The following is a 27,723-nucleotide window of genomic DNA, read 5'->3' as shown; positions in this document are numbered from 1 at the left end:
TTATACACGTAAAAACTTATTTATCTGCGATGTAGTAAATAGTAGAGATCTAGTTATAAGCTTCTCGTTATCTGATTTTAGAGTCTGCAAAAATTCTTCAATGGCCAGTGCAATCCTTTTTTAAACACTAGCCGTACGTACCCTTAAGGAAAAAAACCCTCAACTTGGATGTCGATTCGCACCCCCAACTTATAGATAATGCCAAAATCCCATAAGAAAAAGAATTGAAGGTGTGAATTTACATCCAAAAGTTGAGGTATTTTTTCCGCGAGGTTATTTCGGACTCTGTGATTTTCATTCGCAATTTTCGGACTCATTCATATCAATTAGCAGCCTCTCGTCAAAACTCTTCGGCGTATCAGTCATTTGGTAATATGGCTCCATGATGACAAACAAAACATACTCATACACATATTTTGACAAGTGACAATGATTTTTTTCCCAAGAGGTTTCGTTACGGTAAAGTTACTAATGTATTTTCCAAGGTTCTCAAGGCTCCCAAAGACTGCTCTTCTCTCAAACGTATAAAATCGAACCCTTCAATTTTCCGATTCCAAATAAGCTTCGTCGTGATGGTGGACAGCATCGAACGAATTAGCGGAACGTGCTCATTCGACTCTTATAGCCGTTTCTGGGTAGTTAGTTGCACAGACATATGAGGTGGTAAGGTGACAGCCGGAGTCTACACCGGAAGTGGATATACAGGGTGGTCTTTTTCAAACCTCTAGCTGGTATAACCTTGGGGATGTTGCAACGAGGCAATTTAATATTTTGATTTGAACTTTTTTTGGGAGTATTCACTCGAGTGTCTTTTACAAGATAAAAAATGTTCAAACAATAATTTTTAATTTTAAAGTATCAAAAAATTTGGAAAACTGAAGAAACTTTCCAGTTACGCCCCACGCGAATACATCGGAAAATAGTCGAGATGCGAGAAAATGTTTAATACTAAACTTGGAGGGTTTCGAGAGGGAAAGATAATGCCTATATGCGTTGATTTGTGGATTGGGCCGATTTTGTGATTTTTTGAGTAATTCGTGATTTTAGATACGGAACACATATTTTTACTATGACTGATTGATCGTGGGATTCAAGATGAATTCAAAAATGTGAAAGAAAGATTTTTTTGTCTTTGAAAAGTGGCAAAACAGTTTCAGAATTTTGCACAATTTGTCTCAACTTTCAAAAACAGTAATACTCAACCGCTTTCCGTCGAAAGAAGGCACCAATTCCCAAAAAATTAGTTCGAAAGAACTGCAAATCGTGTTTTCGAGATGATCAAGCGTCTCTCATAAACGCTAAAAAGCAATGAAACTTTGGGGCTAATGCCTTGTCTCGGCAAAAAACGGCCAAGTATCTCACTTTCAGGGAATTTCAAAAACTTTTGCAAAATTTTATCGACTTACGTAGAATTGAGCAATAACTTTTCGGGCAACCTTGAAGCTTTTGATTAAAGTTAACAATTACTAACAATAAGCAAAACTCGAATCGGTTAGACATTTTCCCAGAATTTATAATCAACTGCGATTGATACATAAACGATGAAAAATTATCTTTTATCAAACGAAGCAACTAATTTCGTAGCATAAATGAGATTAGGAACAGTGGCAAATCAGACATTAAGAAAGAGGCTGGAAATTCGATTAAATACGTTTATTTTCAAGATGAAAACATGTTTTATTGGTCTTTTTATCATCGTGAATATTTGCAGTATGTTTTGACATTGGTTGGAGATTATTTCATACATCACACACTCTAAATCTTCGATACGTGCTTCTAAGCAGCGCGCTAATCATGCATACAGTCGTAATATCTTTCGCAAAAGTGGCTTGTTTACTACTGCGAGTAGAATTTCTTCACTCCTCTTGATTCCCTGACTATCTGTTATCCACTATTCCCCTCTCGCCCTTCCGCCATTGGGTTGACGTGATCACTACAAGAACGATTTCGCCAATTGTTTCCAGCAGAAGTCAAAGTAAAGCTTTACGCGTGGAAAAAATTAAGTACTTCTATGTAAGAAATCTTGCAATGAAGAATATGTGGTTTGCTGGATGATGTAGAATATGAGTAGTTTTTGAAATCCCTCATCAGACAGGTTCTGTGATACTTCCAATTGTCGGATGTGAAGTGATGTATTGAAAACTAAGCATTTAACGACCAAAATCTAAGCCAACGGGTCTCACGCACGACTCGAAAAAGATATCGATGGCTCTCGCTGCCTCTTCTTGAGCTAATTTAGCTTGTTGTTGAGATTTTGTCACTTGCCTCTGTATTGAGAGACATTTTCTATCGTCTAGGTCTGCTGGTATCGCATTAGTGCTCAAATGACGAGACTGGTTCGGATTTTCCTCATCCTCATCTGGAACATCTGACTTTGGTTTAGGTGCGTTAGAACCATGCTTAATCGCAGTCTCAGTCCGGACTAATATCTGGGAGGACCGTTTGCCACACATAACTGTGCATGCAGACACTCTGACGTTGTATACCGTGTCGGGTTCGAGATCTCGAATCACCGTTCTTTCCTCAGTTTCGATCTGTTGATTGTGGTCTTTTGGTTCCTGATCATAATGCACCGTGTAGTATCGTAGAACACCATTTACATCAGATGGTGGTTTCCATTCAACGGTGATGGCCGTGCCTGTGACAGTCGCAATGACATTCTCAGGTGAACTTGGGGCTGTCTCAATGGTCGTAGCGAAGATCGGGTCACTATCGGGTCCCTCTCCGTTATTGGTCAACACGGCTACGGACAACATGTAGGTTGTGTAGGGTTTCAAGCCGTCCACGATACCGTGAATTGTGTTACGGTCACCAGGCACTATTTTGCTCAACTTCGAGCCTTTGCAGTTGTGGTACTTGGGGCTTTCTATTGGGCAATAGTAAACGACGAAACCATTCACACTGTCCGTTCTGTCGGAACACTTCAGCTTCCATCCGACCTCGATCAGCCTTGACTCGACATTATTAACCCATACCGAATCCATCTTCCCAACAACTGAGTTGTGGATCACCGTGCATGTGGTCCATGCCATACCGCTGCTACCTTGATCCGTGTTTGCCGCTACTGCGAATTGGTAGAGTTTCGTTTCATCCGGGACTGTGATGTTATAGACCCTCATGTTCGGAGTGACGGTAATCCAGTCGAGATATCCCTGACCGCAGTAAGACAATAAATAACTTGTACCTAATATGGGCTTCAAATTATATACTCACGGAGCATTGGTAAGGTCGGTCCCACATGTTCTCGCACCAAAATATCGTTTGATTGACAATGTCCGTGGAAGACGGTGCATCCCAGGATAGTTTGAAGAGACGCCCGTCAAACGTGGTTTTTGTAATTGAAGTCGGTTCCTTTGGCCCTGGAATATCTCGAGCGGTTACGTTGGCGCTTCGTTAGAAGGCTTTGATATCGTACATTGAAAGACGCGACTTACTTCGATTCTCACTAGGAACGTGTATCGTAGCTTTCCGTTCATTTACTCCGACGCAGTTGATCGCTACGATTTCAAATTTGAAATTTGAGTTCAAACTCAGTTCTTTGAACAGTGCGTAGCTTTTGGTTATCTCGTCTGGCTTTAGGTATAAAAGTTTTCCGTCTTCTTTCATGCCAAAAACTTCGTACGTAAAGTTTTCTCCGTTTTCAAAGTATGCTGGAATAGCTTGCCAATATATGTACACGTCTCTACTGCTGCGTTTTACTACCGTCTCGAAACTTCCCATAGCCGTCTTTGGTGATTGACCTGGTACTGGATATTAAAATATTATATTGGGTTGGCCAATCACTACGTCAGTGCGCTTGAAGTACAGCTATATGAATTATGTCGTCGATGCGAACACTCAGGCACCACATATTAACCGAGGAATGTAATGATTTCAACTTTAGAGGCTTTTTACACTATAACTATAATAAGAATAGTACTATAGTTTTGTTTTCAGAAAATGATATTGAGACCGAAATTCTTGTGAAATGGAGAATGGATAGAGGTAGTTATTATACTTACGTGTGGCTGTGGTTCTGAAATTCAAATTGCTCGATTCACTCCATTTACCTTCACCGACTGCCAGCGAACTTTTGCCGAAAACTCTGACCTTGTAAGCCGCGTTCGCGTACGGCAAATCGCTCAGATTGAAATATTTTAGACTTTCGTGTACTCCAGTTGTTATGTATTTCGTCTAGAATCATTGAAACAGGAATGAATTAACCTCACGGAGTGTCTCGTTTCCTACTCAGTTGTGCCATGAGGATAATCCTGTATTTTCGACTAGCATATTTGGTTGTTACCTCCCACTTCTTCGGATCATCCCATTCGCTCTGATAAGAAACCTTGTAGTGTTGACCTGGGGGGAAGGTTCCCATTGGATAAGGCACCTTCCAATGAAGCAAAACGCTAGAAGAAGTTTTATTGACGACCGATAAGCCGACAGGCTTCGCTGGAATCACTGCAATAAGGAGTTCGCGTGTCAGATGAAAGATCATAAAAACAAACGAGAACATAAAGATATTGATCACGCGGTTAGCTATCAAATATGAAAGGAACTGCTGTCTTTGTGTCTTCAAATTCATTGGAAAGAATATTTTTCCCTTTTTAAGAAAAACTAAATTATATTTTGGCATGTCACATCAAAACTATGGGTGAACAAATCTAATTTTACCATTCGCCTACACAATTGAAAACATGATCCACAAGTTATACATGCACAGACCCATGGATCCATGTATGATAAAACAGTACGTGCTAATTGGAAATTTGTTTATTGCAACTTATATTTTTACCCATGGAAATAAATAAATAATTAAAAGAATGAGCTCAATGATCTGAGTCAGACATGACGAATTTGTTTTGTTTTACAAAAAACTATGGAGTAGAGCCTCCATTACCCGCACTCTCTGTTATGTGATCCATGTCTTACTTTATCCAAGCAGAAACCGAATTTTGAAACATATAAACACGCGCTTAGAAAAAAAAATGTATAAGAGCAAATTCATTCACAGTCCTATGTTAATATTATTGATATTTTTATTAACTTCACGCGTGAACGTAGTTAAAATATAGTGACGCGTGTTAATGCAGGACGAGACATTTGTAAAATTGACATAAAAATGTGCGCCTCATGTTTCTAATATTCTTCATCACACAGTATCGTTTCATCCAACGTTACTGTTCCATTATCTAGGCCCAGTTAATTTGGATAATCAAGGTAATCGTGTAATGAGTAGTGGATACTTTGATATCCAAGAATGAGTAAAGAAAGTATAACAGCGCTTCCAGTTAATTTGACGTACAATATTCTAGAAGTTTGCAATTTCGGAATAAACAGGTTATTTGAAACCATATGATTATTTCTTAAGTAATTTGCTTCCATATGCTTTTAATGCTTACCATGCGCATAATGATGAATTGGATAATTGAAAACTTTGGTTCCTAAAAAGTTTTCAGCAGTCAGCACAAATTTGAAGTTTTCATGGAACACTCTGTATGAGGGGTCCGTAGAAGCGTCCCACATACAAGTGTTTGGAGGTAGCTTTTGGTCACTCTTTGGTTCCGGGCATTTAAAAGTTGTCCTTCCACCGATTCTACCAGGTAGCTTGTAACCCAGAGAGAATTTAGTTGCGATATGATTGGGTGCTGGCACCCACGTACAGGTAAGATTTTCCCAGTTTTGCGATACGCAAGAGAAATTCAATGGTTCTTTAGGTTTGACTGTAACACAAAATAAATTTCAACAATATAGTCCCAGAATACAGGTGATATTTACAGAGAATCGCTACATCGGTAAAAAAAACAAACAAAAACTATCGTTTAACACTTTTTTATAACTCTAGGATAATGTCTGTATGAAGTTAACGTATTTTCTCCCTCGGTTTCTCTTATCATAGTGCAAATTCCTGCCTTGAGGAAACCAGCGAATTATGTCAGAATTTTTTCAATTCCAGTTGAAATCTGACCAATGATATCTCTGAGTCTATCTATGAAAAGTACAACTAATTATGCATGAATGGAACGGTTTTCAAATGTAACTTATTCTGGTATTCTTGATTTTGACTAATACTTGAACTATGATCTTGACTACATCGGCTATCATCCGACTAATACTATTAAGGAATCAATCAACTTATTGCGGGAAACTTAAACGAACTAGGCTTTACTACCGAGTATAGCGAATCCGGCAGAAAAACTAGACTCAATCTTTATGAACTGTGACACAATAATACCAGAGGATGTATCTAAACAATATGCATCGAAACTCTTTTCATCTATTGGCTTGCTTCGAATCGCGTCGATCTCTTCAGTTTCTATTCAGTTTCTAGCAATGACACTTTGCATAACATTTTATATTACGAGTAAAATTTTCAATACCGATAGATAGACTAAGAACAGATCAGAGTAACAACACAAATTAGTATGGATCTACAAGTAAATCACGAGAGTTTCTACTGTTGTGGAAGTCTTAAGATGACAAAGTTAACTGCAATTGTAAGAACTAAGAAAAAAAATGTGTCAGTTTCACACAGACTTCTCCACATGTATTACATCCACTTAAAAAAACATTCAATCATCTATACTTACACCCAATAATAACTTTGTTCATACAAATGTCCTCATACTGTTGCTCGTAGCCGTTATTCAATCTGAGTTTACAAATGTAGACGTCGCTTGATGGTTCTGGTTTTTCGATATACATCGCAATAGTTGTTTCGTTGATGAGAGTAACATGCTCGGGTTCGATTTGTCTACCATTTCGAAAAAATACCAAGTCCAAGGAGCTTTTACCAGGATACCTTGATTCCATGAGAGTCTCATCCAGGATACAGTATATCTTCAAGGGCTCTCCGTACTCTAATTGTATGTCACCTTGTGGCCACGTTCCTGGAGTACGAATAAACAGAAGGCATATTGAAAATTTTGTCAACATCTTGATCCTGCTCACACGGTCAGTTTCTGATTCTACTTGACAAAGAGCAAAGATGTAATACATTTTCAAAATTACTTTATAATCCACGTGAACTTACTTCCTATAAAGTCTAGGCCAGGGGCGCATGATTGACTTCCACGAACCCCTCGTATGGTTAGGAAAAACACAAGACACAGGACGTTTAAACCCCAAGTAATGGAGGAGTTAATCAAATGGCACATCTTTCCCATAGTTTTATCGAATATTTTTCTTTCTCTTCACTATAGCGCACCTATCAACGCAACGAAAACATCACTCAACCTTGAAACTATACTACAACACTTGGCAATGTGCTATACTATTTCAACATGTCATATCATTATCATCGTCATCACCATGCATCAGTAGAAATTTTTGAAGTCCTATATCGTGATGATGGGGATACTGGGAGGTTTATACAATTGTAAATTAACTAAATATTTACCTTACAATTAGAGAACTTACGACAATCCGTGCTTGCACTTTTGTTCGACACTTTCTCTAACACTGGAGCTATGAATAAAGTTACGACTATGTTGAATAGACGATTTAAACGTCTTCACACTCGTCGCGTGCGAGGTAAGAACTGATGAACCTACGCTGTGGTAGCCGTTTTATACCACATAATTGTACAAGTAACTCTTATCTCGTGTCCCGAGAGGTCAAATTGCCGGTTAGGCGTCAATGTCGTGTTTATATTTTTCCTGAAAATTGGTAACACAGTGAGGCCTTTTCCAAGTAAATTATCAGTATGTAGTACATGGAATTATCTTGTCAGTCGTTTTTTCATCTTACAAGTCCCCCTTACATTTAATTGCTACTCAAGTATGTTGTAGAACATATATTTTTTCGTGTCGGCGGAGAAACAGAATAAAGGGGTAAATATGACTCCTAGAAATGAGCAACCACTGGGGTGGTTTCTCAGTTTCGGATGGAAGAGCTTGATGTATTTGAATGAAACCAGGGCATCAAGAAATCATCCCGTCAAGTGCTCATCGTTGGGGGGTATTTTCAACCCTTTTAGCCGTTGTCTGCCGATACGAAAAAATTTGTGTTTTTTAGTTTTCAATGTTTTACAACGTACCTGACTTTGTAGTGGATTCGAAGAGGGACACCATACTGTTGTTCTTTGTCAGGATTGCTTGTATTGTTGTATGGTTAACGACTGTAACTACACATGTACTCACAGATATTTGATGTCCATGTTATTGGTTCTTTACTAATTTATTCGTCCGTTACTTGAAACAATCGATCTTGAATCTCCAAGATTGGATTGTAGACCATGCAGCATCATTGACTTCATGGAAAAATTTTATCTCCGAGAAAATAATAATGATTCCTTACGCAATTTATCCATATTTCACTTACGAAATCGACTGTACGGATAACTCGCTTTTATCTTCAACTGCTCGGATTATTTTTCCGCCCACGTTACTTGGAAAGCGATTATTTCATCACGTACGCATCTCTACGATTCTTTTGGGTCTCGCAGTAATGCTGCTTCCGACACCGAGATGAGGTTGGAAAAAAATTTTTGGTTTCACCCATAAGTCTATATTTATGTACGCAGTACACGTTGAACAACACTTATGCAGATATAGATAGACAGAAGCCGTGTGTCTAACTTTTATCCGTTTATACGTAACAGAATAGCTATTGGAGCAATAAAATATCGCGTGTCTAATCCTATAAGGACGTATCCGCCATTATACGACTTTTCATCACGCGTGAAGGTATAAAAAGGCGTATTTTTTCCTTTTTGTATTTACGTGAAAAACAAGAAGATACATTCAAAAACATGGAAATTTAAAAATGGATAACGTTATGTTGTATATTATTTTTTGAGAAAATGAAAAATTTTGAACATTCTTTTCGAAATCGAAAAATCTTTGCGTTTCAAAGGTTTTTGCGTCGTTCACGAAAGAAACACAAAAATGGCGGATGCGACCTTGCATCATTTATAAATATGATAAATAAAAATATGTTTTGGTCCTGAAAGGGCGTTTCTACCAAACATAAGGTCTTTTGCCTTTACTAGGTTCTTCGGCTAAGTTTAACGTAGATGTGCGTTTTGAGTGCCTTTCTAGTGAATGCCGCGAAGATAGAAAAATTATACGCCCTTTCACCACCTGATTCGACTCTTTGGTGCACACGTCTTTAAACCATTAGACACGCGATATGTTATCCAACAACGTTTCTTGTATAAGTTTTTCATTGTTCGAGATCATGCATTTAATGTCACTGCGTCTTAAGATGTTGCAGAGATTGCAAATCGTAAATGACCACGAAGGCTTCGAATTCTTGCAATTCTGGATTTAGGAACACAATGGATATTCACACCTTTTCACCACTTAAGATCGTAAATGACCTTAAAATCAATACCCACCTTAATTTTTAGAAAAATGGGGAGGAAATTTTCAATACCCTCGGAATTTATTACAAGGTTTACTCATACCAACATTTTATCAGATATCGGCGAAGATTCTTTATTAACTCAACGAATGGATTTTTCCATCATTTACATACATGTGATGAGTCTATAATAATTTTGCGTTATCGATTGAAAATTGATATGGCCCAGTAAATTTCACGGTTACAACACTCCACGAGTTGTTGTTGCATAGACCTGATCACCGTTCGCTCCAAACAATCTAATTGTAAACCTGGCTGGAATTCGTGAATCGTATGGTGGTTACTTCCGGTTCTTCTGAACTCGAATGTCAGTCCAACGATCTATCGGTGTGGAGAGATTGCCGCATGTAACGGTACATGCCGAGACGCTGATGTTGTAGTGCGTGTGCGGTTTGAGGCCTTGAATCACTACTTGGGTAGTGTTACCGTGGGCTCCCTCGAATCTTGTCGTATTTTGGTTGTAATGGACATGATAATATCGTAAAACTCCGTTCATAGTAGATGGGGCTTCCCATTCAACCACCATAGCTGTGTTCGTTACGTTTTTAACCACAACATTGACAGGCACGGTGGGCGCTCCCTCACGTGTCGTGGTATATTGCCGGTCACTTTGAGGTCCCTCGCCGTTCTTTGTTAATACTGCTATGGATACCATGTATGTAGTATAGGGCTTCAAGTCGCTCACGACGCCGTGCGTTGTCTGAGGGTCAGCCTTCACGGTTCTGTTTAATTTCGCACCCGTACAGTTTAAGTTCTCCGGTGATACAATGGGGCAATAATATATTTTAAAACCTTCAACAATGCCTATGCGATCTGTGCACTTCAGCTTCCAACCAATTTCAATCAGGTGCGACTCGGGATGATTTATCCATACAGACTTCATCTTCCGGATTACACCGTTGTGGATGGCGGTACACGAAGTCCATACCATACCGCTGCTAGCCCGATCTGTATTCGCCGCTATCACGAATTGGTAGACTTTTCTTGGATCAGGTACCGTAATGTTGTATACGGTTACGTCCCGATGTACGTGAACCCAGCCAAGGTACCCCTGAGCATAGCGAGACAGAGAACAAAGATATTAGCAGAAAAAATTTTCAACGCCTGTTCAAATCAATGGTGGTATTCCAAGCGGACTTTTGGTTTGCCAAGTTATTGGTATGAAAGCTATCGGGATAGGAACCTGGCTTAGTTTGATACTTTGGCAGTGTCAAGAGATCAAAGTTACACTTGCAAGAAGTAGGAGCAGAATTTTTTCGAATAATGGAAGTAGTTGATGAAAATTGAAGATGTCCAAGGAGACATCCAGGGATTTATCAAGTGCTAATAATTTGAGCATACTTTTAGAAATGGTAGGTTTTATGACATGGCTGAACATTCCGTTCGATTCCTAGGGTTCACGGATAATGGTGGGATATAGTACCAGCGGTAGACTTTAGGACAGAATGCGTAACAGATGGATAAATTTTCTACTTACAGTGCATTGATGTGGTTTGTCACGATCGTTCTCGCACCAGAATATTGTGTAATTTACAATGTTCGAATCATGCGGTGGATTCCACGACAGCTCATAGAGACCATCGTCAAATGCAATTTTCGTAAACACATCTGGTTCCCGTGGTACTGAAATAATTTAAATCATAAATTCACACTAAACAACTGTTGTGACATTTAGTTGGAAATTCGTTGTACGCGAGATTGCAGAACTTACTTTCGAGTTTACTCGGAACATGTATCACAGCCTTATGCTCGTTCGCTCCTTTACAGTTGGCAGTTACAATTTCAAATCTAAAGCTGTGAACATTGATGCCTCTGAACTTTGCATAAGTTTTGGTGATCTCTTGCGGCTGGAGATTCACCTTGTCGCCATTCTCTTCGACATTAACAATCTTCTACGTGAAGTTGTCTCCGTTTTCCAAATATTCCGGAATTGATTGCCAATATAAGTATACATCCCTGCTTGGACTCTTTGCGACAATCTCGAAACTTCCAACATCCGTCTTTGGTGGTCGTCCTGGCACTATGCATTAGCGTGTCAAAGTTATGTTAATTCAATCCGTTGCCAGTAATTGCCGCTACGATTACAATTTCTATGAAAACTCAGTCACCAGTCAAGAATCTATGACTGCACCGACTTTGTCGCCGGGTATTTCGTTCGAGTTATTCTCATTTGCGTGGAGAACTTTTTCTGCAAACTTGACCTTAATCATTCAACACACAATGGTACAATGGTTCATACTAAATCCGATGTAACCACAATTTCACATTTTTCTAAAATACAATGTCATCATCTCTGACTATGTACACCTGGACTGCTAACATTTTCTGATATTCCCGTGAGCCATTTGGCAATAAGATGTTATCAGCGACTACCCCAATCCTTGGTCTCTTTAGTAGTGAATCAGGTTCAAAGGAATTTGTTTATCCGTTAGGTTCTACTTAAATCTCGGTTTTACTAGTAAATTTGTCTACCCCGATTGGAAATTCAAGTGAACATGAAAACAAGTTGATGATGTTGCTTGGGAGTGGAAGGAGCGGAATAAAACGTCAAATCATGCTCTACGATTTGAAAATAATTATTTTTTTAACGCATGGAACGAGGTCTGCCGATAGTTTAACTACGAGTTAGCGGTCTGTCAATTCTTATTTCATAATCTGGAAATTTTCATGAAACTACAAATAAATCACGAGAGTTTCTACTGTTATAGAAGTCTCAAGATGACAAAGTTGAACACAATTGTAAGAACTAAGAATAAAATCTGTCGGTTTCGCACAGACTTTTCCATATGTATTACATCCACATGTTGCTATACTCAGAAATAAGTCGAGTCAACCTCGCAGTATGTAATGTATTTTTAAATATCACCGAACTCTATGATTCCTGCAAACTTACTTCCTGGCGTGGACAGTCCTGGGGCACCTTCATTCGTATCAGCTACGCAGATATTGAATGGAATCAAAAGTGACAGGAAGAAAAACGCCCAGAAACTATCACCTCTTCATCTATAGTTTCCCAAATTTTGTATCTTTGGTCCACCTTCGACTCGTTTGGAATGTTTTTTGCGTCATATTTCCAACTTTCCGTCATCGGTTTCCGTGCAAATTCGAAGCTACTATTCCGATTCATCGCAGTCGTGTGGTAATCAAGTGACTTCGTCCTATTTTCTGTTTGATCAGAAGTGTTCTTGAAGAAGGATACTTTTCTTGGCATAAATTCACTCGCAAGTCACGCGTGTAAATTAGAAGCTTCCTAATCCATAGATGCCAAATTGAGACTGCGGCTGAAAAAGAAGTACCATATTTCACTAAAAAGAACCAGTCTTATGGAAGAGGGTATGTTGACTACAAACGAGCTCAATCCTTCTCACCTTGGACAACTTACGACAGTCCGTGGTTGCACGTTCCTTCAACTCCGTTTATTGTCACAGTCCCGGAGATGCACGTTCTGTCTATTCCATTGTCCTCTATACTGTGAGCAACCGATATGATTAAGACTATGTCGAACCGTCAGTTTATGCGCCTTCAAACTCCTCGTGTCAGTTATAAGAATCGAATGAATCACCGCGCTCTTCCACTCGTTTCATACCCCGTGATTACCGAACTATCTGTTATCTCGGGTCACTCGGAGGCAAATTAACAGTTAGACAACGATGTGGATGATGAAATTTTCTTAAGGTCCTATAAAGATGCAACATCTTTTCCAAGTAATCGACGGGTACCTAGTGTTTGGAATTATCTTATCATTTTTATTTTTATCTCTAAATTAGTTGTATCGTCCCATCAACAACTGTCACTACAGATTTGAGCACGGATACTTTACGCCTATTTTATTCGTTCTTTGCTATTTCATTGATCCCTTTTTTCAAACAATTAACCCTGAACTTTCCGTCTTAGGCTGTAGAACAGTAAAATTTTTATCTTTTTGAGAAGTTTAAAATTCACTTACTTAAACTAGAGGAAGGACTTGGTTTCGTGAAATGAAAAAATATAGATAACAAAGACGATAAGCCTAATATTGGTGAGGCAATTTTGATTTTTATTCAATGCTGTATTTTTCAAATTTTAATCGTCACCTTGTTATTTCTTGATCTCTGACATCAATAAAATTTTAGTAAACTTGTACAGAATAGAATGTACAATTGAAATGTAAATTTCCTGGTTTCTTTTGTTCGGTTTTTACACAATTCAAAATTTAAAACGAATAATTCATTCATTCACACATACCGATTGAAATCAGTATCTCCAAGGAATTGAAACCTTTGTGTTCTAAGGTTGTGACGAATATATTGTTTGTGAAATTTGGTCTGGTACTTATCGTAAATAAAGGGTTATAAAATTGAAATTGTAAAACGATATGACTTTTATCTAACATATTCGTAGATTCGAGTTTTCGTAGATGTTAAGATGCTATTTTTAAAAGTAGATTCACTTCAATCGAATCTCCGCCATGTTGTTTGAAATTCGTTGAATTTGCTGACTGATTTATTGACAATGATTCTCTTTGTTCAATTATACTTTTTAGGGAGCATTTATTTGTAACAATTCCTTCGATTCCATTTAATATCTGAATCATGGCTGCACTCACTTAAGAACTCAAATTCGTTGTTCGTACTATGAAAGTAAAAATATATTATGATGCGGATTACTTAAACTTTCGTTGATTTTACGGTTAGAATTTTATTTCCAAGAGAGATTGGTTTCTTTTTCAATTTCTTTATCGTCTACATACAGATTGAATTGCACAGATAACTTGACTTCATCCTTTACTTGCAAATTGATCATTTTCTTATTGAGAAATATTTGCTGATTATTTATTTGTTTACTATTATTTTGCTCAGATTATTCCGGCTTCACTTCTTTAGAAGTGATTATTTAATCACGTACGTGACCCCACGAATCTTTCGAGCTTCACAGTAAATCTGCTTGCCAGAACGAAATAACACTCAATTATGCATATATAGATACACAAGAGTTTTCTGTATATTTTTATCCGTTTATACGCAGCGTAATAGCTATGAGAACGATCAAATATATTGAGCAATAATGTTTCTTCTGTAAGTTTTTCGTTGTTCAAGATCAAGCATCTAACATCATTAAACCGTTGGAGTTAAGTTAAGATGCTGTAGAGATTGCAAATCGTGACTGGTCACAAAGGTTTCAAATTCTCGCAGTTCTATTATTAAGAGCCTCAAAATTTAGTACAAAGTTTATTGATACCAATATGTTGATAGATAACAGCGAACCTTTTTCATTGAGTCTACGGATGGATATTTCCGTCGTGTGCATAAACGTGATGAGTACATCATGCTTTTGCGTTATTGTTTGAAAATTGATATGGCTCAGTACATTTTTCAAGTTGTTCAACGGACTTGACCGCCACTTCTTGAGCCCTCGTGGCATGCCGTTGAGCACTCACAGCGCGTTTTTGAGCTTCTCTGACTTCGGATTGCTTGACGATGCATTTATTCTGCGATTCCATGGTTATCGGTAGTACCTCAAGAGTAGAAAAGAGGCCCCAGTCACTTCGCAATCCCTCACCGTTCATGGAAAGTGGAGCAATGGATATGTTGTAGGTAGTATCGGGAGTTAGACCCGTCAGAACGACACTCGTCGTATCTACATCGCCAAGTACCGTGCTGATCATCTCTGGACCCTTGCATCTGTGGTCAGTTTCACTTACTGGACAGTAATATACACGGAAACCTTGGATACTAGTCACTCCAATTCGATACCGCATCCTGAATTCAATCTCAATCAGGTTTGGCTCACGGTAGCTTCCCCAAAGTCCGTCAACTTTTGCCATCAATTTGTCGTACGATACCGAATAAGAGTCCCAGCTCATACCGCTGCTGGCTCCTCGTACGTTAGCCGCTATCGCGAATCGGTAGATCTTCTTTGGGTTGGGCACCGTGACGTTGTACTCGTATATATTCGGACCAACATGAACCCAGTCAAGATTTCCCTGAATAACATAACGATGAAAAGTAATAAAAGAATAAATTGCTCGTGTTTGGTGTCACGTTCGTATAGAAATTACAATATACTCACAGTGCATTGATTGGGTCGGTCCGAATCATTCTCGCACCAAAATATCGTCTGATCAACGATGTCGATAGAATTTACCGGCTTCCACCACAATCCGTAAAGACTACCGTCGAATTTGATTTTTGTAACTGCCTTCGGTGGCCATGGTCCTGGAATAATTCGAGTGATTATATTGGCATATAATTGAAAAAGTTGTATATAGTACATTCGAAGACGAAACTTACTTTTCGAGAAACTGGAAACTTTTATTGTAGCTTTCTGTTTACTTTCTCCCTTACAATTGATCGCCGCGATTTCAAATTTATAATCTGCGTGCAAACTGATTCCTGAGAATTTTCCGTAGGTTTTTGTTATCTCGTCTGGCTTCAGGTCCGACATTTTACCGTTCTCTTCCACGCTGACAACTTCGTACCTAAACTGGTCTCCATTTTCCATGTATAATGGAATAGTTTGCCAGTATACGTAGAATACTATTTTGTTGTCGTTAACTTGAACGACTTCGAAACTTCCGATGTCGGTCTCTGGCGTTTTTCTGGGCACTATAACCACGTTAATTGATCATCATTTCTGTGATTGTGCTGTTTTAAAATGTGCACACAGTTACACAATGCTCATAAAAAAATCGTTACCAGAAATTGATATTACAGCAAACACCCTTATCGTACGTTAGTGATACAACTTACAATCAGTCTCCACTAAGTGATACTTGGGAAAATATTCTGTTTATCACATATGGATGAATACTTAATGACTCACGTGCCGCCAAAGTTTTAAAACTGATCTCACTAAACTGACTCCATCTATCTTCACCGAGTGCCAACGAACTTTTGCTGAAAACTCTGACCTTACAAGCCGCGTTCGCGTACGGCAAATCGCTTAGATTGAAATATTTTAGATTATCGCGTACTCCAGTTGTTATGTATTTCGTCTAGAATCATTGAAACAGGAATGAATTAACCTCACGGAGTGTCTCGTTTCCTACTCAATTGTGCCATGAGGATAATCCTGTATTTTCAACTAGCATATTTGGTTGTTACCTCCCACTTCTTCGGATCATCCCATTCGCTCTGATAAGAAACCTTGTGGTGTAGACCTGGGGGGAAGGTTCCCATTGGATAAGGCACCTCCCAATGAAGCAAAACGCTAGAAGAAGTTTTATTGACGACCGACAAGCCGACAGGCTTCGCTGGAATCACTGTGCAATAAAGAGTTCGCGTGTCAGATGAGAGATCATGAAAACAAACGAGAACATAAAGATACTGATCACGCGGTTAGCTATCAAATATGAAAGGAACTGCTGTCTTTGTGTTTTCAAATTCATTGGAAAGAATATTTTTCCCTTTTTAAGAAAAACTAAATTATATTTTGGCATGTCACATCAAAACTACGGGTGAACAAATCTAACTTCAACGCACATGCAACCATGGAATCCGATACCCGTTCAATCCAATACCAAGCATCCAGTACTTACCATTTGCCCAGTGATGGAAATTATAGATAAAGAGTTTGCTTCCGAGATCGTTTTCTTCGTACAGTATAAATTTGTAGAACTCGTGAACAATTTGGTAGGGAGGATCTGTCGAAGGGTCCCATGTACAAGTGTTCGATGGTGGGTCATGGTTCGCGGGGCAATCGAATAACGTCCTTCCCCCAGTTCTACCGGGCAGCTCATACGCCAGAAACAAACGAGTCGTCACGTAATTGGGCACTGGACTCCATGTACAAGTAAGGTTCTCCCAGTTTTGCGAGACACATTCGAAATTAATTGGTTCCAAGGGTTTGTCTGCAGAAAAAGTCAACGTAAGATGAGTGAAACGAAAATCACATCGAAATACACAATATATATTACAATTCCCAACTTACATCCGATGGTAACTTTGGTCTGAGAAACTGGAGCATATGACTTGTAATACCCGTCACTCAATCCGAGTTTACAATAGTACGTGTCAACTGATGGTTCCGGTTTTTTCACATACATTGTGATCGTCGACTCGTTTACTAGTTTTACAAACTCCGGTCTTACTTCCCGTTCATTTTTAAAAAATACCAAGTCCGCTCCGCTTTTATCACGATATCTTGTATCCGTCAGGGTTTCGTCAAGCATGCAGTATATCTTCAACGGCTGACCGAACTCCAAGATTATGTCATCCGATGGCCACGATCCTGATTCACGTTTAAAACCAACCACTGAATACATTTTCGGGTTACTGATCCCACCCACTCTATTTGCTCTATAGACACTTACTTCCAAGTGTGATTACGCCAGGATTAAATCCACCAGAATCAGCATCGACGACAGTACCGAAGACCAGAAGACACAGGATAAAAAGTATCCAGGAACCAGAGGAGTTCATTGAGCTGTCTACCGAATTTCGTTGTTCTCGCATCTTTTTCGCGGATACCTTTTCCGCGTTTCACTAAAATTCAACCACTTCACCTTAGTCACACTTCGCAACCCTCAACGATTCGTAAAACAATAGTCGACCATCAAGATCCTCACCCGTAAAGAACCTGGACTAGTTCTTATTCACAAAAGGCCGAGTTCAGACTATTGATATTCTTTTTTAAGTTCCTACCCAAAAACCCGAACAAATGATCACAATGGAAAATTTTGCTGCTGTTTTATGCGGTTACAGTTTCTGGGAAGTGATTTACTGCTCTTCTTAACTGTCCATTATAGTGGATACTATCTTTGTACCGATAGCTCGAAACAGAATATAAAGACATTCCAGCTACTGAATATCCAGCATTCAATTACTGCATGACGTCATCATTTTTGGAAATATCTATCTTGTCGTATTGCATTTCTTTCCTATCAAAAGCGGAGAATTCGGTAAGCTTGCTCATTCCAAGCAACTGATGAGATCCTAATCCTTTTGTTTGACTCTGAGATTTTCTCACATCCGCGGTTCGGTATGATTAACTCCATAATAAGGTGGAAATGTTGTAAAAACATTTCTTCTTAGACTTTTGACATACGTATCCAAAACATTTATTCGCAATCAACTCTTTAACCCCAAGTCGTAATTGCTTGTACCAATTATCATCATCTATGCGGGAACGACGATAACTTCGTTATGATTGAATGACCTTGCAAACTTTTTTCTCATAATTCACAAGAAATAGATTCATCGGAATTTATTAGTTGAAAGAAAATTGATGCTAAAATAAGTTATCACAGAGATTTTATGGACGATTAATGTGGTAACAAGATACATTCATGCCTATACATATACATATGTAATTCTTTCACTCTTACTTGTGATATTCTTTTCGTTATTTATATTCTTCTCTATTTCTGTCTACGTGCTTGTTTTTCATCGGCCTTCTATAGCCGCGTCCTGTTGTGTCGGAGACGAATCATTTCGAAAATTATCTCACAAATTGCTTTGCCCAAAGGTAAAGAACTTTCGGAATCTTGCTCCATAGAAACTAGTTTGAATGAAAGTAGTTACATTTGAGGACAAGCGTGAATATGGCCAAAGTGAAATAGTCGATAAAGAGGGAAAACTGGTGTAGTAGAAAAAGGCTGTGGACAAGGTAGAAATAAAGAATTTAACTGATGGTTACATTTATGGAGTGAAGGGAGAAGGGGGAAGAGCGGTCGGGGAACCTTTTAAAGATCTGAAGATCCGCGTGGGGCGGAGTTTATTAGGTTACTTCTGCCTTTGTAATGACGACAAAGAGAAACAAAGACAGAAACATGAGAAAAAAAAAACGAACGGGAAATAAGTAAAGACGAAGAAAAGGAAGAGAAAGATTACTGCTAACATTTAATACGAGGCAGCAAAATTATTGACGTTTAAACAAAGGAAAAGAAAAAGAGTAAAAGAAGTAAATCGCTAAATGTGAACATGAATAAAAAAAACAACAATTTCTGAATAATTTCACCGCCTATATAATAACAATTGATTATGCCAGCGGAGGAAAATCCATCGTTTTTCACAAATGTCACGCGAATCAACAAGCGCTCGCCATGCGGGGATTATAAATCACGTTTCATGTATACGGAGCAAAATTTACATCCCGTATATTTACAATAGCGTAAAATCCGCGTTTATAAAGCGGATGGGCAGAACGAATTTGTATTTTAACCACGACGTGGCACGTATATATATAAACATATATGTGTATATGTGTATGGTAAAATTGCGTTAATTGCCACCATTTCATGCGGACGAATGGACTGAAGCTTCGGTTTTTGTTGCGAGTGAAAGGGGGGAAAAAACGTTACGAAATTAACCACGTTGAGATCGGGAAAAATTCTTTCGTTACAAAATCTTTTCACAGTGAATTTATCCATTTATCTCAAAATCGATGACCAAAAAATGATGATGTATAAAACATTACAAACAATTATGGCAGAGATCATGTCGCCACTTGTAGGTATAAATATGGTAGGTTTTTAGTTCGGCAAAAACTCGCATTCGGACCACGTTACAGGCAAAAAAAATCTTTTTTCTACCCTCATGGGAAACAGTCCAATGTTTGCGGTATGTATGTACATCAAAATGGTCCTTAATAGGGTTGTTTTTGATTTTTAACACTCCCAGGGGCTTGAACGCTTTCAAATGAATTTAAAGAAATTCCTCAAAACTTTGAGCTCTCTACGTCAACTCTAAGATAGTCCGCTTTTGTTCAATATATATTTTATTGTAAGAGTAACAATTTTCCAAGAAATCTGTAACCTCGGAAGTTTTAGTGGGAATAAGTGCTTTTATCTGAAAAAAAAAAATACATGTCATCGTTACATGCAATCTCAATAAATTGCACACCCTTGAAATCTGAATTTTTATTTATCAATTTGAAGCGTTTCAGCCTCTGGGAACATAAACGTTCAAAAACAACCCTATTAAGGACCACTCTAATATACATTGTTACCTCGGAAGTCAGAATCGATAGGCCAAATGAACTGTAAGGGGTTGCCGGTTGACCCTTTCAGTCGCAGTGGGATGCTCAGCGTCCCTTCTCAAAAATTTCCATGTCCTCGCCTTATCGAGGTTTATTTATAATTTCAAATGATCTTTGTTATTTCGTAACTCCAAAAACTCCCGAGTAACAAGTTTCGGTTAGAATCATAGAATTTTGATCGGTTTTTTTTTCCATTTTCATTCACCATATTCGATCCGCGATCTTGGATTTGGAAATTATCAAATTCTAACTTCAGATTCGTGATCAACGACCCAAAAAATATTTGGAGTATGAAAATTTGGGCGAAAATATTAAATGGAAAAATTAGTAACTGAAGAGTTAACGAGACGCGTGCTGTTCCCATTCTGATTAAGAGCAAACTTTGGAACGTTATTACGGTACAAAACATTACGTTACGCACAATTACGACCTTTTGTCAAAATCCTGAGACAACATTTAACAATTCTGAAATATATTCCGATCTTAATTTTAGCAAAAAACGATGGGAGAATGCGGGACAAATTCTTGAATTAAAAAAAGGTAAAAGTTCTTTCAATCATTCTTCATTTCACTTGCACAAGCAACCCTGATTCAAGTACGCTGACTTTAAAATTGCACGTTAAAGTCGATTCTGGGGTCAACTGTACCCCGATGTCAGTGACAGCGCCATAATCCCGGAACAAGTTCTTGTATATAACATTATGTATGTATACATAAATAGACCTTTCAGAGTAAAGATAATTTCCGTATAAGACAAGGTGAGTGAAATTAATCGAATTAGGTTACATCATCATGCGGGGTTCGGCGCTTAAGGGCTGTTAAGCATCAACCCTCGGTTTATCATTCTCTCTTTCCCCACTCTCTTCGTCTTTGATTCTTGGTTACGGAGAATCAAGCGAACGGGTTTGAAACGTGGGAGAGGATGAACCAGTTTACATTGAAAAAAAAAATAAAAAAAAAAGAACGCTGGAAGAATGTGAAAAAATAATTTACAGTACTAAAAAGGCAATCGTCAGTGGGAAATCAATGAAAATATACCCGGTGGTATATCCGTTCGATAACGAAATTACCTGCGGATTTAGGAAAGAAATGAAATGGAAAAAGGAAACAGAGAGAACAAATAAAATCAATCCGACGTTTAATATTCGCAAAAACAGACGATTTTCCACCCGGGACTCGCCGAAGCTCTTCCGATAATCAATTATTGTTTGGCAAATGGTACTCGTATTTAATTGCTTATATTCATTAGCTCCGACAGTGTCTCGTTCTCTTTGTCTCTGCGGGATTATTTAAATTACAGTTTAGTCTCAATATTTGAACTGGCTTTGTCTGCGGGCTCTCTCTCTCTCCCTCTCTCGCTATCTCGCGATGCAAATAAATGCATTATACTAACAGACACAAACTAGACCTCGGAGTGGCTGTACTGCAGTATAAACTTTGCGTATGCACATTGCATATGCAGCTTTACGAATAATTATATCGCGTTGCGCGAAGTCGGAGAATATACTAATAGGTATAAATAAGGGATGAGGGGACTGAAATATGAGAGAAGTAGATAAAACGTGTAAAACGTGGTGCGTTATTAACATCAATCTATAATTACTAGTTTGATTACAGAAATCCGTTTTCACAAAATAATTTCCGATACAAATCGATGTTGGTAGTATTTAAAAGCTCTTTTCGCAAAAGCTTCTGCATGGTTGTATTTTACAACCAAACATATAACACGTGACCAGATACATCGACTGGTTTTTGAAATTACAAAATTGTTCGAAAAACACTCTAAATTCCACACCGCGTTTCCAGCTCGACTGACGGAGTGAAAAAATCAAGAAAAATAATATACTTTCAAAACTTGATAACAGCCTGAAAAATCAAAACTTTTTTAATCGGTTAGTGTTAAAAATTGTGCTAAAATAAAATAAATTGCAATATTCCGGACCAAAATTCGGTCTCGAATTTTTAGTAGTATATATATTATGATGATTTTGCTCGGAGTGCTTTTCGCGTAACAATACCATAATAATAATGATAATTAGTGACACGAAGGGAGGAAAGGACCACAGAAGTGGAGTCGAAAAAATTGTGTAGATACCCGACGTCGGATTTTCATCCCCTTCTTTTCACCTCGTCACAGAAACCCGGTTATATTTTTTAGGGGGTTTACGTTGGGGGTGAATTCGCGGAAGGGTTATACATATGTGGAGGCACCAGTATCGTTATTACTACACGTCGAGCACAGCCGCTGGCGCCACGGTGTTTGTTATTATCGCTAATTATCGTGTTATGAAGTGGACGTTGATTGGTGTTTTCACAAGGGTATCTGGTCTTTTTCTAATCACGTTCAATCGCGCGTTGATACAACTCGATGTGTAATAACGAGGCATACGTCTGTATACTCTCCGATCGTAACGGATTGTGTGTGTGTGTGTGTGTGTGTATAAATTCTACGCGATATATTGAACGGAGGTGGCTCCGGCTGAAAGTTACACAGATTGAGATTTATACGTTTGATTTAGCCCGTCGTCGGCGTGATTATTGCACATATATATAATACTGTATACGTTTCGTTCTCGTAGCCAATAAACATACAGTTTCACCTCGTTAAAGCGAAAAATCGTCGTTAAATAAACAGCAGAGGATTTTAAGAGAAAAAGTAAAAGACCGTGAGTTGAAAAGATGAAAAGTTTTTGAATTTATACCGCTTTTAGAGAACCGTCAAAGCCTGCAAGTAACCAATCGTTGGTCATTCTATCGTTTTAGTTTATTTGCCGATCAGCGTCACAAGGGCTGAGAAGAAAAATGTGGTGAAAAAAAGAAAAATATATACGTAAATCGAAAATACACGTATGACTTATTTTCAAATTTTTTTTACTATATCATAGGCAGTATCGAAAACGAGAGATTTTCCAATTAATTTTCACGAAGGAGATTCTTCGACGAGTTACATACGACTCGTTATAAACGAAAGGTGAAAACAATTAAAACACGACTCCGGTGTAAAACCCGAGTCTGGTGACGAGTGATAACGCCGGTAAGTGTGGAGAAGTGTTGAAAAAAAATCCTCGCTACGTGCCGACGTAGAAGCTTCAAAGATGAGAACGAAGCACTTGATCGACGCCGATAAAACACATCGATCAATGCGTCAAGGGCCACTCGACGAAATCATTGAGACGTGTGTATTATCAATATTTGCTGTATAGTATGCGAATCGCTCTTGATGTGTAATTTATTATATCTACCATTGCTCTGCAGCAGGGAGCTCGAAGCCTTCGGATTCCCAGAACTCTTGACGTTTCATTCTGCGAGCCAACTTTAACGGCCGTCTAGTTGGCGAAATAATAAATCGATACACGAACGATTCAGCCACTTCAGTAACTTCGGCAAACAAGCTCGTCATTCGGATGAAATTTCGGGGTAAGACCGAACTGTTAGAAAACATTGGGAATATAGAACTTGTACGATTGTGGAGGTTAGGAGACCCCGCTTGACGTTTCCGAACCTACATAATCACACAAGAAAACAAAAATAATATAGTTCCTAGATGAAATTTTAACCCGGTTGTCGGAACTTGTATGATTATGGATACATATTCTATAACCTATATCAAGTATAACATTAATGATAGACGAGAAAAGCGAAAATCATAAAGTTCCTGGGTGGAATTTTAATCCGGCTGTCAGAACCTGTATGATTATGAAGGTTAGAAAACGTTGCTTGACGCTTCCTAACCTGCATAATCATACAAATAAACAAAAATAACAAAGTTCCTGGGTGGAATTTTAACCCACTTGTCGGACCTTGTATGATTATGGAAGTTAGGAAACCCCGCTTGACATTTCCTAACCTCCAAACTCACGCAAGTAAAGCATTCATATTTTTCCGTCATGTCCAAAAATTCTTGTCTTTCCTATTAATCAACAACGGCTATAAAAACTTCAAATTGGGAATATAGGTGGGAAAACCTGGATCTTACGAGCCTAACGGAGAAAACATCCAGTATTCATCAAATGGTATTCTCGAGCACTTCTACTTTTACATAAAAGAAAGGGGTCCGTTTGTTTGTTATCGACGATCTCAAAGTCTGCCGGACCAATTCTGCTGAAATTTTAAGAGAGGCTTCTTTACTACTTCTGAAGTGTCATGAGACAGTAAGAACTAAAGTTATCTCAACGAAAGCTTCGCCCTTCTCAGATACCGTTGTCTATCATCTTACTCGAGTTCACTCTTCTTCGTCTATTAGAGCCTGCTCGACGACCGTCGCGAATTGCCTTAATTAGTAATTATAACCGTACCGTACTGTACACCCGACTAACTATTAGGTTTGCTAGACACTAGTTCCTCCTCTCCTACCATCCGGTGGCACTGTTTCGGGACTGACTTGTAGTCCAGCTTGTTACAACATTCCTTAACCCGGCTCACGTAATGTTGAGCAACAAATTGCTGGTCTCGGTTTTGGGCTGAATTGTCCAAAATTCAAAGACCCCTTCACCAGAATTCAGAATTTCTAGATCCAAGATAAAATGACAGATCTGTGTTCGGGGTGAATCATTTAAAAAATTCCTATCCCTGTAATTCGTTCTTCATCTCGTTAACTGCGGTGAAATGAAACGAAACTGAGCTTGAACTTCAGAGGGAAGAAAAAATGATGAAAATGAGACAGAGAGAAATCTAGAGGCGTCTCCTATCTTCTCTATTTTTGGCACTCGGGCGTCTGCTACTTGACGATGTAAACTTTCCCCGCAGATATACTTTTTCTCTCATATCCTTTTTCGTTCTTACTTGACAGTTAATTAATTGGATAAGTAATTAATTAATCGAGCTCCGTCAGGTCGAACGTGCCAAAAGCAGCTCCCTTGTCGAACGTGCGCGAAGCCCTGTTTCAAACAGTTTACAAGAGCGAAATTAATTCGGTAAATCGTCGCCGAGAGATTTCTCGGAATATTTTTTAAGTGATTTTGTAATTTCGCACCCGGTATAGTAAAAGCGAGCCTGGAATTGCCGCTCCAAGTCGAAACCAGCTGAACGACGTCGATCTGAACGGCAGTTAAAGATTTTCCACCGTTTGCTTTCCGCCCCTTTCCACCCTCCATCCTTCACTTCATCCCTCTTTGGTTAAGTGCGACTCCATTGGAGCGAAAAATTTACAGGACGAATAAACGAACGAACCAACGAACGAACGAACGAATGAAGGAAGGAAGGAAGGAAGGAAGGAACGAACGAATGTACGAAGGAAGAGGCGAAGGATCGGCACTGCAGCTGAGTGAACTTAATGTTCCATCCAACAGTACGATAAGTGTTTCGTTTCTTCCGCCGAGTGCATCGTCCGCTTCCCTCTCAATAAGGACGTCTGCAAAAGCGACACCCCCGGCGGTAGTGAACGTCAACGAGAAATGCATCCTCGGGTCGATAATTACTCAATTCAATTATGGACTCCATTAACGGCTGGTAGGACGTGATGTGAACCCCCTCTGAGAGCAGTGGCATCATAATAGACCGCGTCTTCTGGTGTTGAATCAATGCCATGATCGCTCAGGGATGGTGTCAAAGACTCGATGTAGCATCGACGATATTTTGAACAGTGTGGTACAAGAGAATTCTCTCTCTTTATCTTTCTCTAGACCTTCTTGATGAGTTTAACATCGCGGGGCGTAATTCAACCTCAAACCCAAAACGTTTCACCGTTGTAGGGAACACTTGGCTAAGTCGTCGTTCCCCATTAACTGACCATTGTCTGGAGGGCTGGGATAGTGCCAAACTTGACTCATTTTGGCGGCTGTATTCCTGAATACGAGCCAGGCAGCCGAGATAAGTGAGACGTTAGCTCTCTCTCACGACAATACGAAAGCCCAACCCAACGCAGCGTCTCCCAGGGTTTCCCTTTCGCTGGCTAGCCTTGGTTCGGGTTCACGTTGGTAACTTGTTGTTCCAGCTGTCAGGCCGACGATAAACACTATCGGTTCTAGCTCAGGGCCAGCCGGAACCTAAACACAGAACGAAAGACACATAGTGAGTGTCTTCGTTTGATTGTTCTCTGAATTCAGTGTCAAGTTCTTATTCACCATGGAGGAGAGCGATGACGGTTCTAGGCTAACGTATATCCTGGATCATGCGCACGAGAATTCGGGTTGCCAAGGAAGAGCGGAGGTTGAAGTTTAAAAAATGACGTTTACCTTGTTCAAAGGAGAATTGAGACGAGGAGCCGACTCGAGGCGTTCAAGCCTAAGAATATACCCGGGCCTGCTTTTATCCCGGGGCTTTGTACGAGGAAGAAACCTTCTCCTATTTGGCGATTAAATGACTGGCACGCTAAGTGCCGACCCGAGGAGGAACGAACTAGGAGGCTGAGAAATCTTTTTCTGATTCACGGACTCCTCGCAGGCAGTCGGTGGTGGGTACCTACGCTACGACGACGCGACGTGTCGGGAAAGCTTTAGATATTATGAACCCACGTTTCAAGCGTCAGACCCTCTTTTCTCAGCCCCATTTCTCTTCTCTTTTTCACTGATTGCAAAGCCCGTATAGCCTCGACCCGTGTCACAATGTTCTTCGACTGTGGTGCCACTTTGCAACTCTCGGGATTTAAATCGAACACTCTGTAGAGAAGTCCTCGAGTGATTTCATCAATTCATGATACACGCGTGCGATGCCTCGTCACTTGACGCGATGTCTATGGGGCATTCCACGTCAAATTAGCAACCCATTTATCTCATCCTCTTGGAGTTTATTCATTATTTAACTATGACGTTCATACCGTCCCAAAAAGGTCTCGACATTTTATTCAGATATTTTTAGCCACCGGGGAAATTAGAAAAAATCGAGAAACTAATTCCGAAAACATCATTTTTTTTAAATCTGAATAAATTCACACGGATTCTATGATTTGAAATGTGATTTCAAGCAACGCACGATGATGGGATCTCAATGTTTACTATTTTTCTCGTAAGGCTTTAGTTTTTTTAATGTAGAAATTCGAGTTTTTTTTTATTTATTCCCTTCCTCGATCTAAGTAGATCATGGAATAATGAAAATAATGTGATTCTGAAAAATATTTAAGTCGAGGCATGCAAAAAATAAAAACACAAAAACAATTCTGACATGGAAAAACTAGAAGTTGCAATGAAAATAATTTTTTTTTTTTAATAATCATAGAATCAGTAACGTGAATTTTTTAAGATTTTTAAAAATGGAGTCATTGGTTTTGCGATTTTGTATAAATTTCACTAGCGGCTGAAGAGTATCTAAAAAAATTTGCAAAAGATTCTTTTGAATTGGTAATAACATCATACTAAAGAATGATCAGAATCGAAGGGGGTGAGGAACATGGACTGGTAATTTTACGTGGAATGCCCACTATATATCCGTCTATTAGCCAACGGAGGTAAATAAATCATGTATTACATATAATACACACGGGGTTGA

At 39.0% G+C, this 27,723-nt stretch overlaps 3 protein-coding genes across 5 annotated transcripts in view; 1 reads left to right on the top strand and 2 right to left on the bottom strand.

Moving 5' to 3' along the window:
- Positions 1-27,723, top strand: part of LOC124304462 (E3 ubiquitin-protein ligase PDZRN3-B) — a 137,199-nt gene that overhangs the window by 9,912 nt on the left and 99,564 nt on the right. Inside the window, exon 1 of one of the 2 annotated variants that reach the window (XM_046762729.1) lies at positions 25,508-25,588. The exons of the other annotated variant lie outside the window; for it this stretch is intronic. Within the exon in view, the coding sequence (XP_046618685.1) occupies positions 25,574-25,588 (15 nt within the window). The 5' untranslated portion in view covers positions 25,508-25,573. Of the gene's footprint in view, positions 1-25,507; positions 25,589-27,723 lie in introns of those variants that run through there. 2 annotated transcript variants of the gene reach the window in all.
- Positions 1,648-7,518, bottom strand: LOC124304461 (cytokine receptor-like). 2 transcript variants are annotated; one of them, XM_046762725.1, is made up of 9 exons: positions 7,399-7,518; positions 7,013-7,186; positions 6,570-6,869; positions 5,382-5,702; positions 4,283-4,440; positions 4,002-4,173; positions 3,435-3,746; positions 3,214-3,359; positions 1,648-3,152 (listed from the first exon to the last, which is right to left on the bottom strand). In XM_046762725.1, the coding sequence occupies exons 2-9, from the start codon at positions 7,143-7,145 to the stop codon at positions 2,151-2,153; spliced, it is 2,544 nt and encodes an 847-aa protein (XP_046618681.1). In that variant the 5' UTR covers positions 7,146-7,186; positions 7,399-7,518; the 3' UTR covers positions 1,648-2,150. The 2 variants fall into 2 exon arrangements, with proteins under 2 accessions (XP_046618681.1, XP_046618680.1); XM_046762724.1 differs by having other exon boundaries at positions 7,379-7,501.
- LOC124304464 (cytokine receptor-like) lies at positions 9,480-12,377 on the bottom strand. The gene is given in 4 exon segments (XM_046762734.1): positions 9,480-10,396; positions 10,823-10,968; positions 11,057-11,365; positions 12,239-12,377. Coding segments are annotated over 4 exon segments (1,227 nt in total). The 5' UTR covers positions 12,240-12,377; the 3' UTR covers positions 9,480-9,625.

This window comes from Neodiprion virginianus, chromosome 5, assembly GCF_021901495.1.
Source record: "Neodiprion virginianus isolate iyNeoVirg1 chromosome 5, iyNeoVirg1.1, whole genome shotgun sequence".
Taxonomy (NCBI): Eukaryota; Metazoa; Arthropoda; class Insecta; order Hymenoptera; family Diprionidae; genus Neodiprion; species Neodiprion virginianus.
Note: the sequence above shows the minus strand (reverse complement) of the source record. Positions and strands in the feature narration are given on the sequence as shown.

Bases quoted from the DNA above. Each gene is read 5' to 3' on its own strand.
- LOC124304461 (XM_046762725.1), bottom strand. From the start codon at position 7,145: ATGGGAAAGATGTGCCATTTGATTAACTCCTCCATTACTTGGGGTTTA. The intron at 3,360-3,434 runs GTAAGTCGCGTC...GAGATATTCCAG, and splicing joins CGTTCCTAGTGAGAATCGAA to GGCCAAAGGAACCGACTTCA. The intron at 3,153-3,213 runs GTGAGTATATAA...TACTGCGGTCAG, and splicing joins ACCGACCTTACCAATGCTCC to GGATATCTCGACTGGATTAC.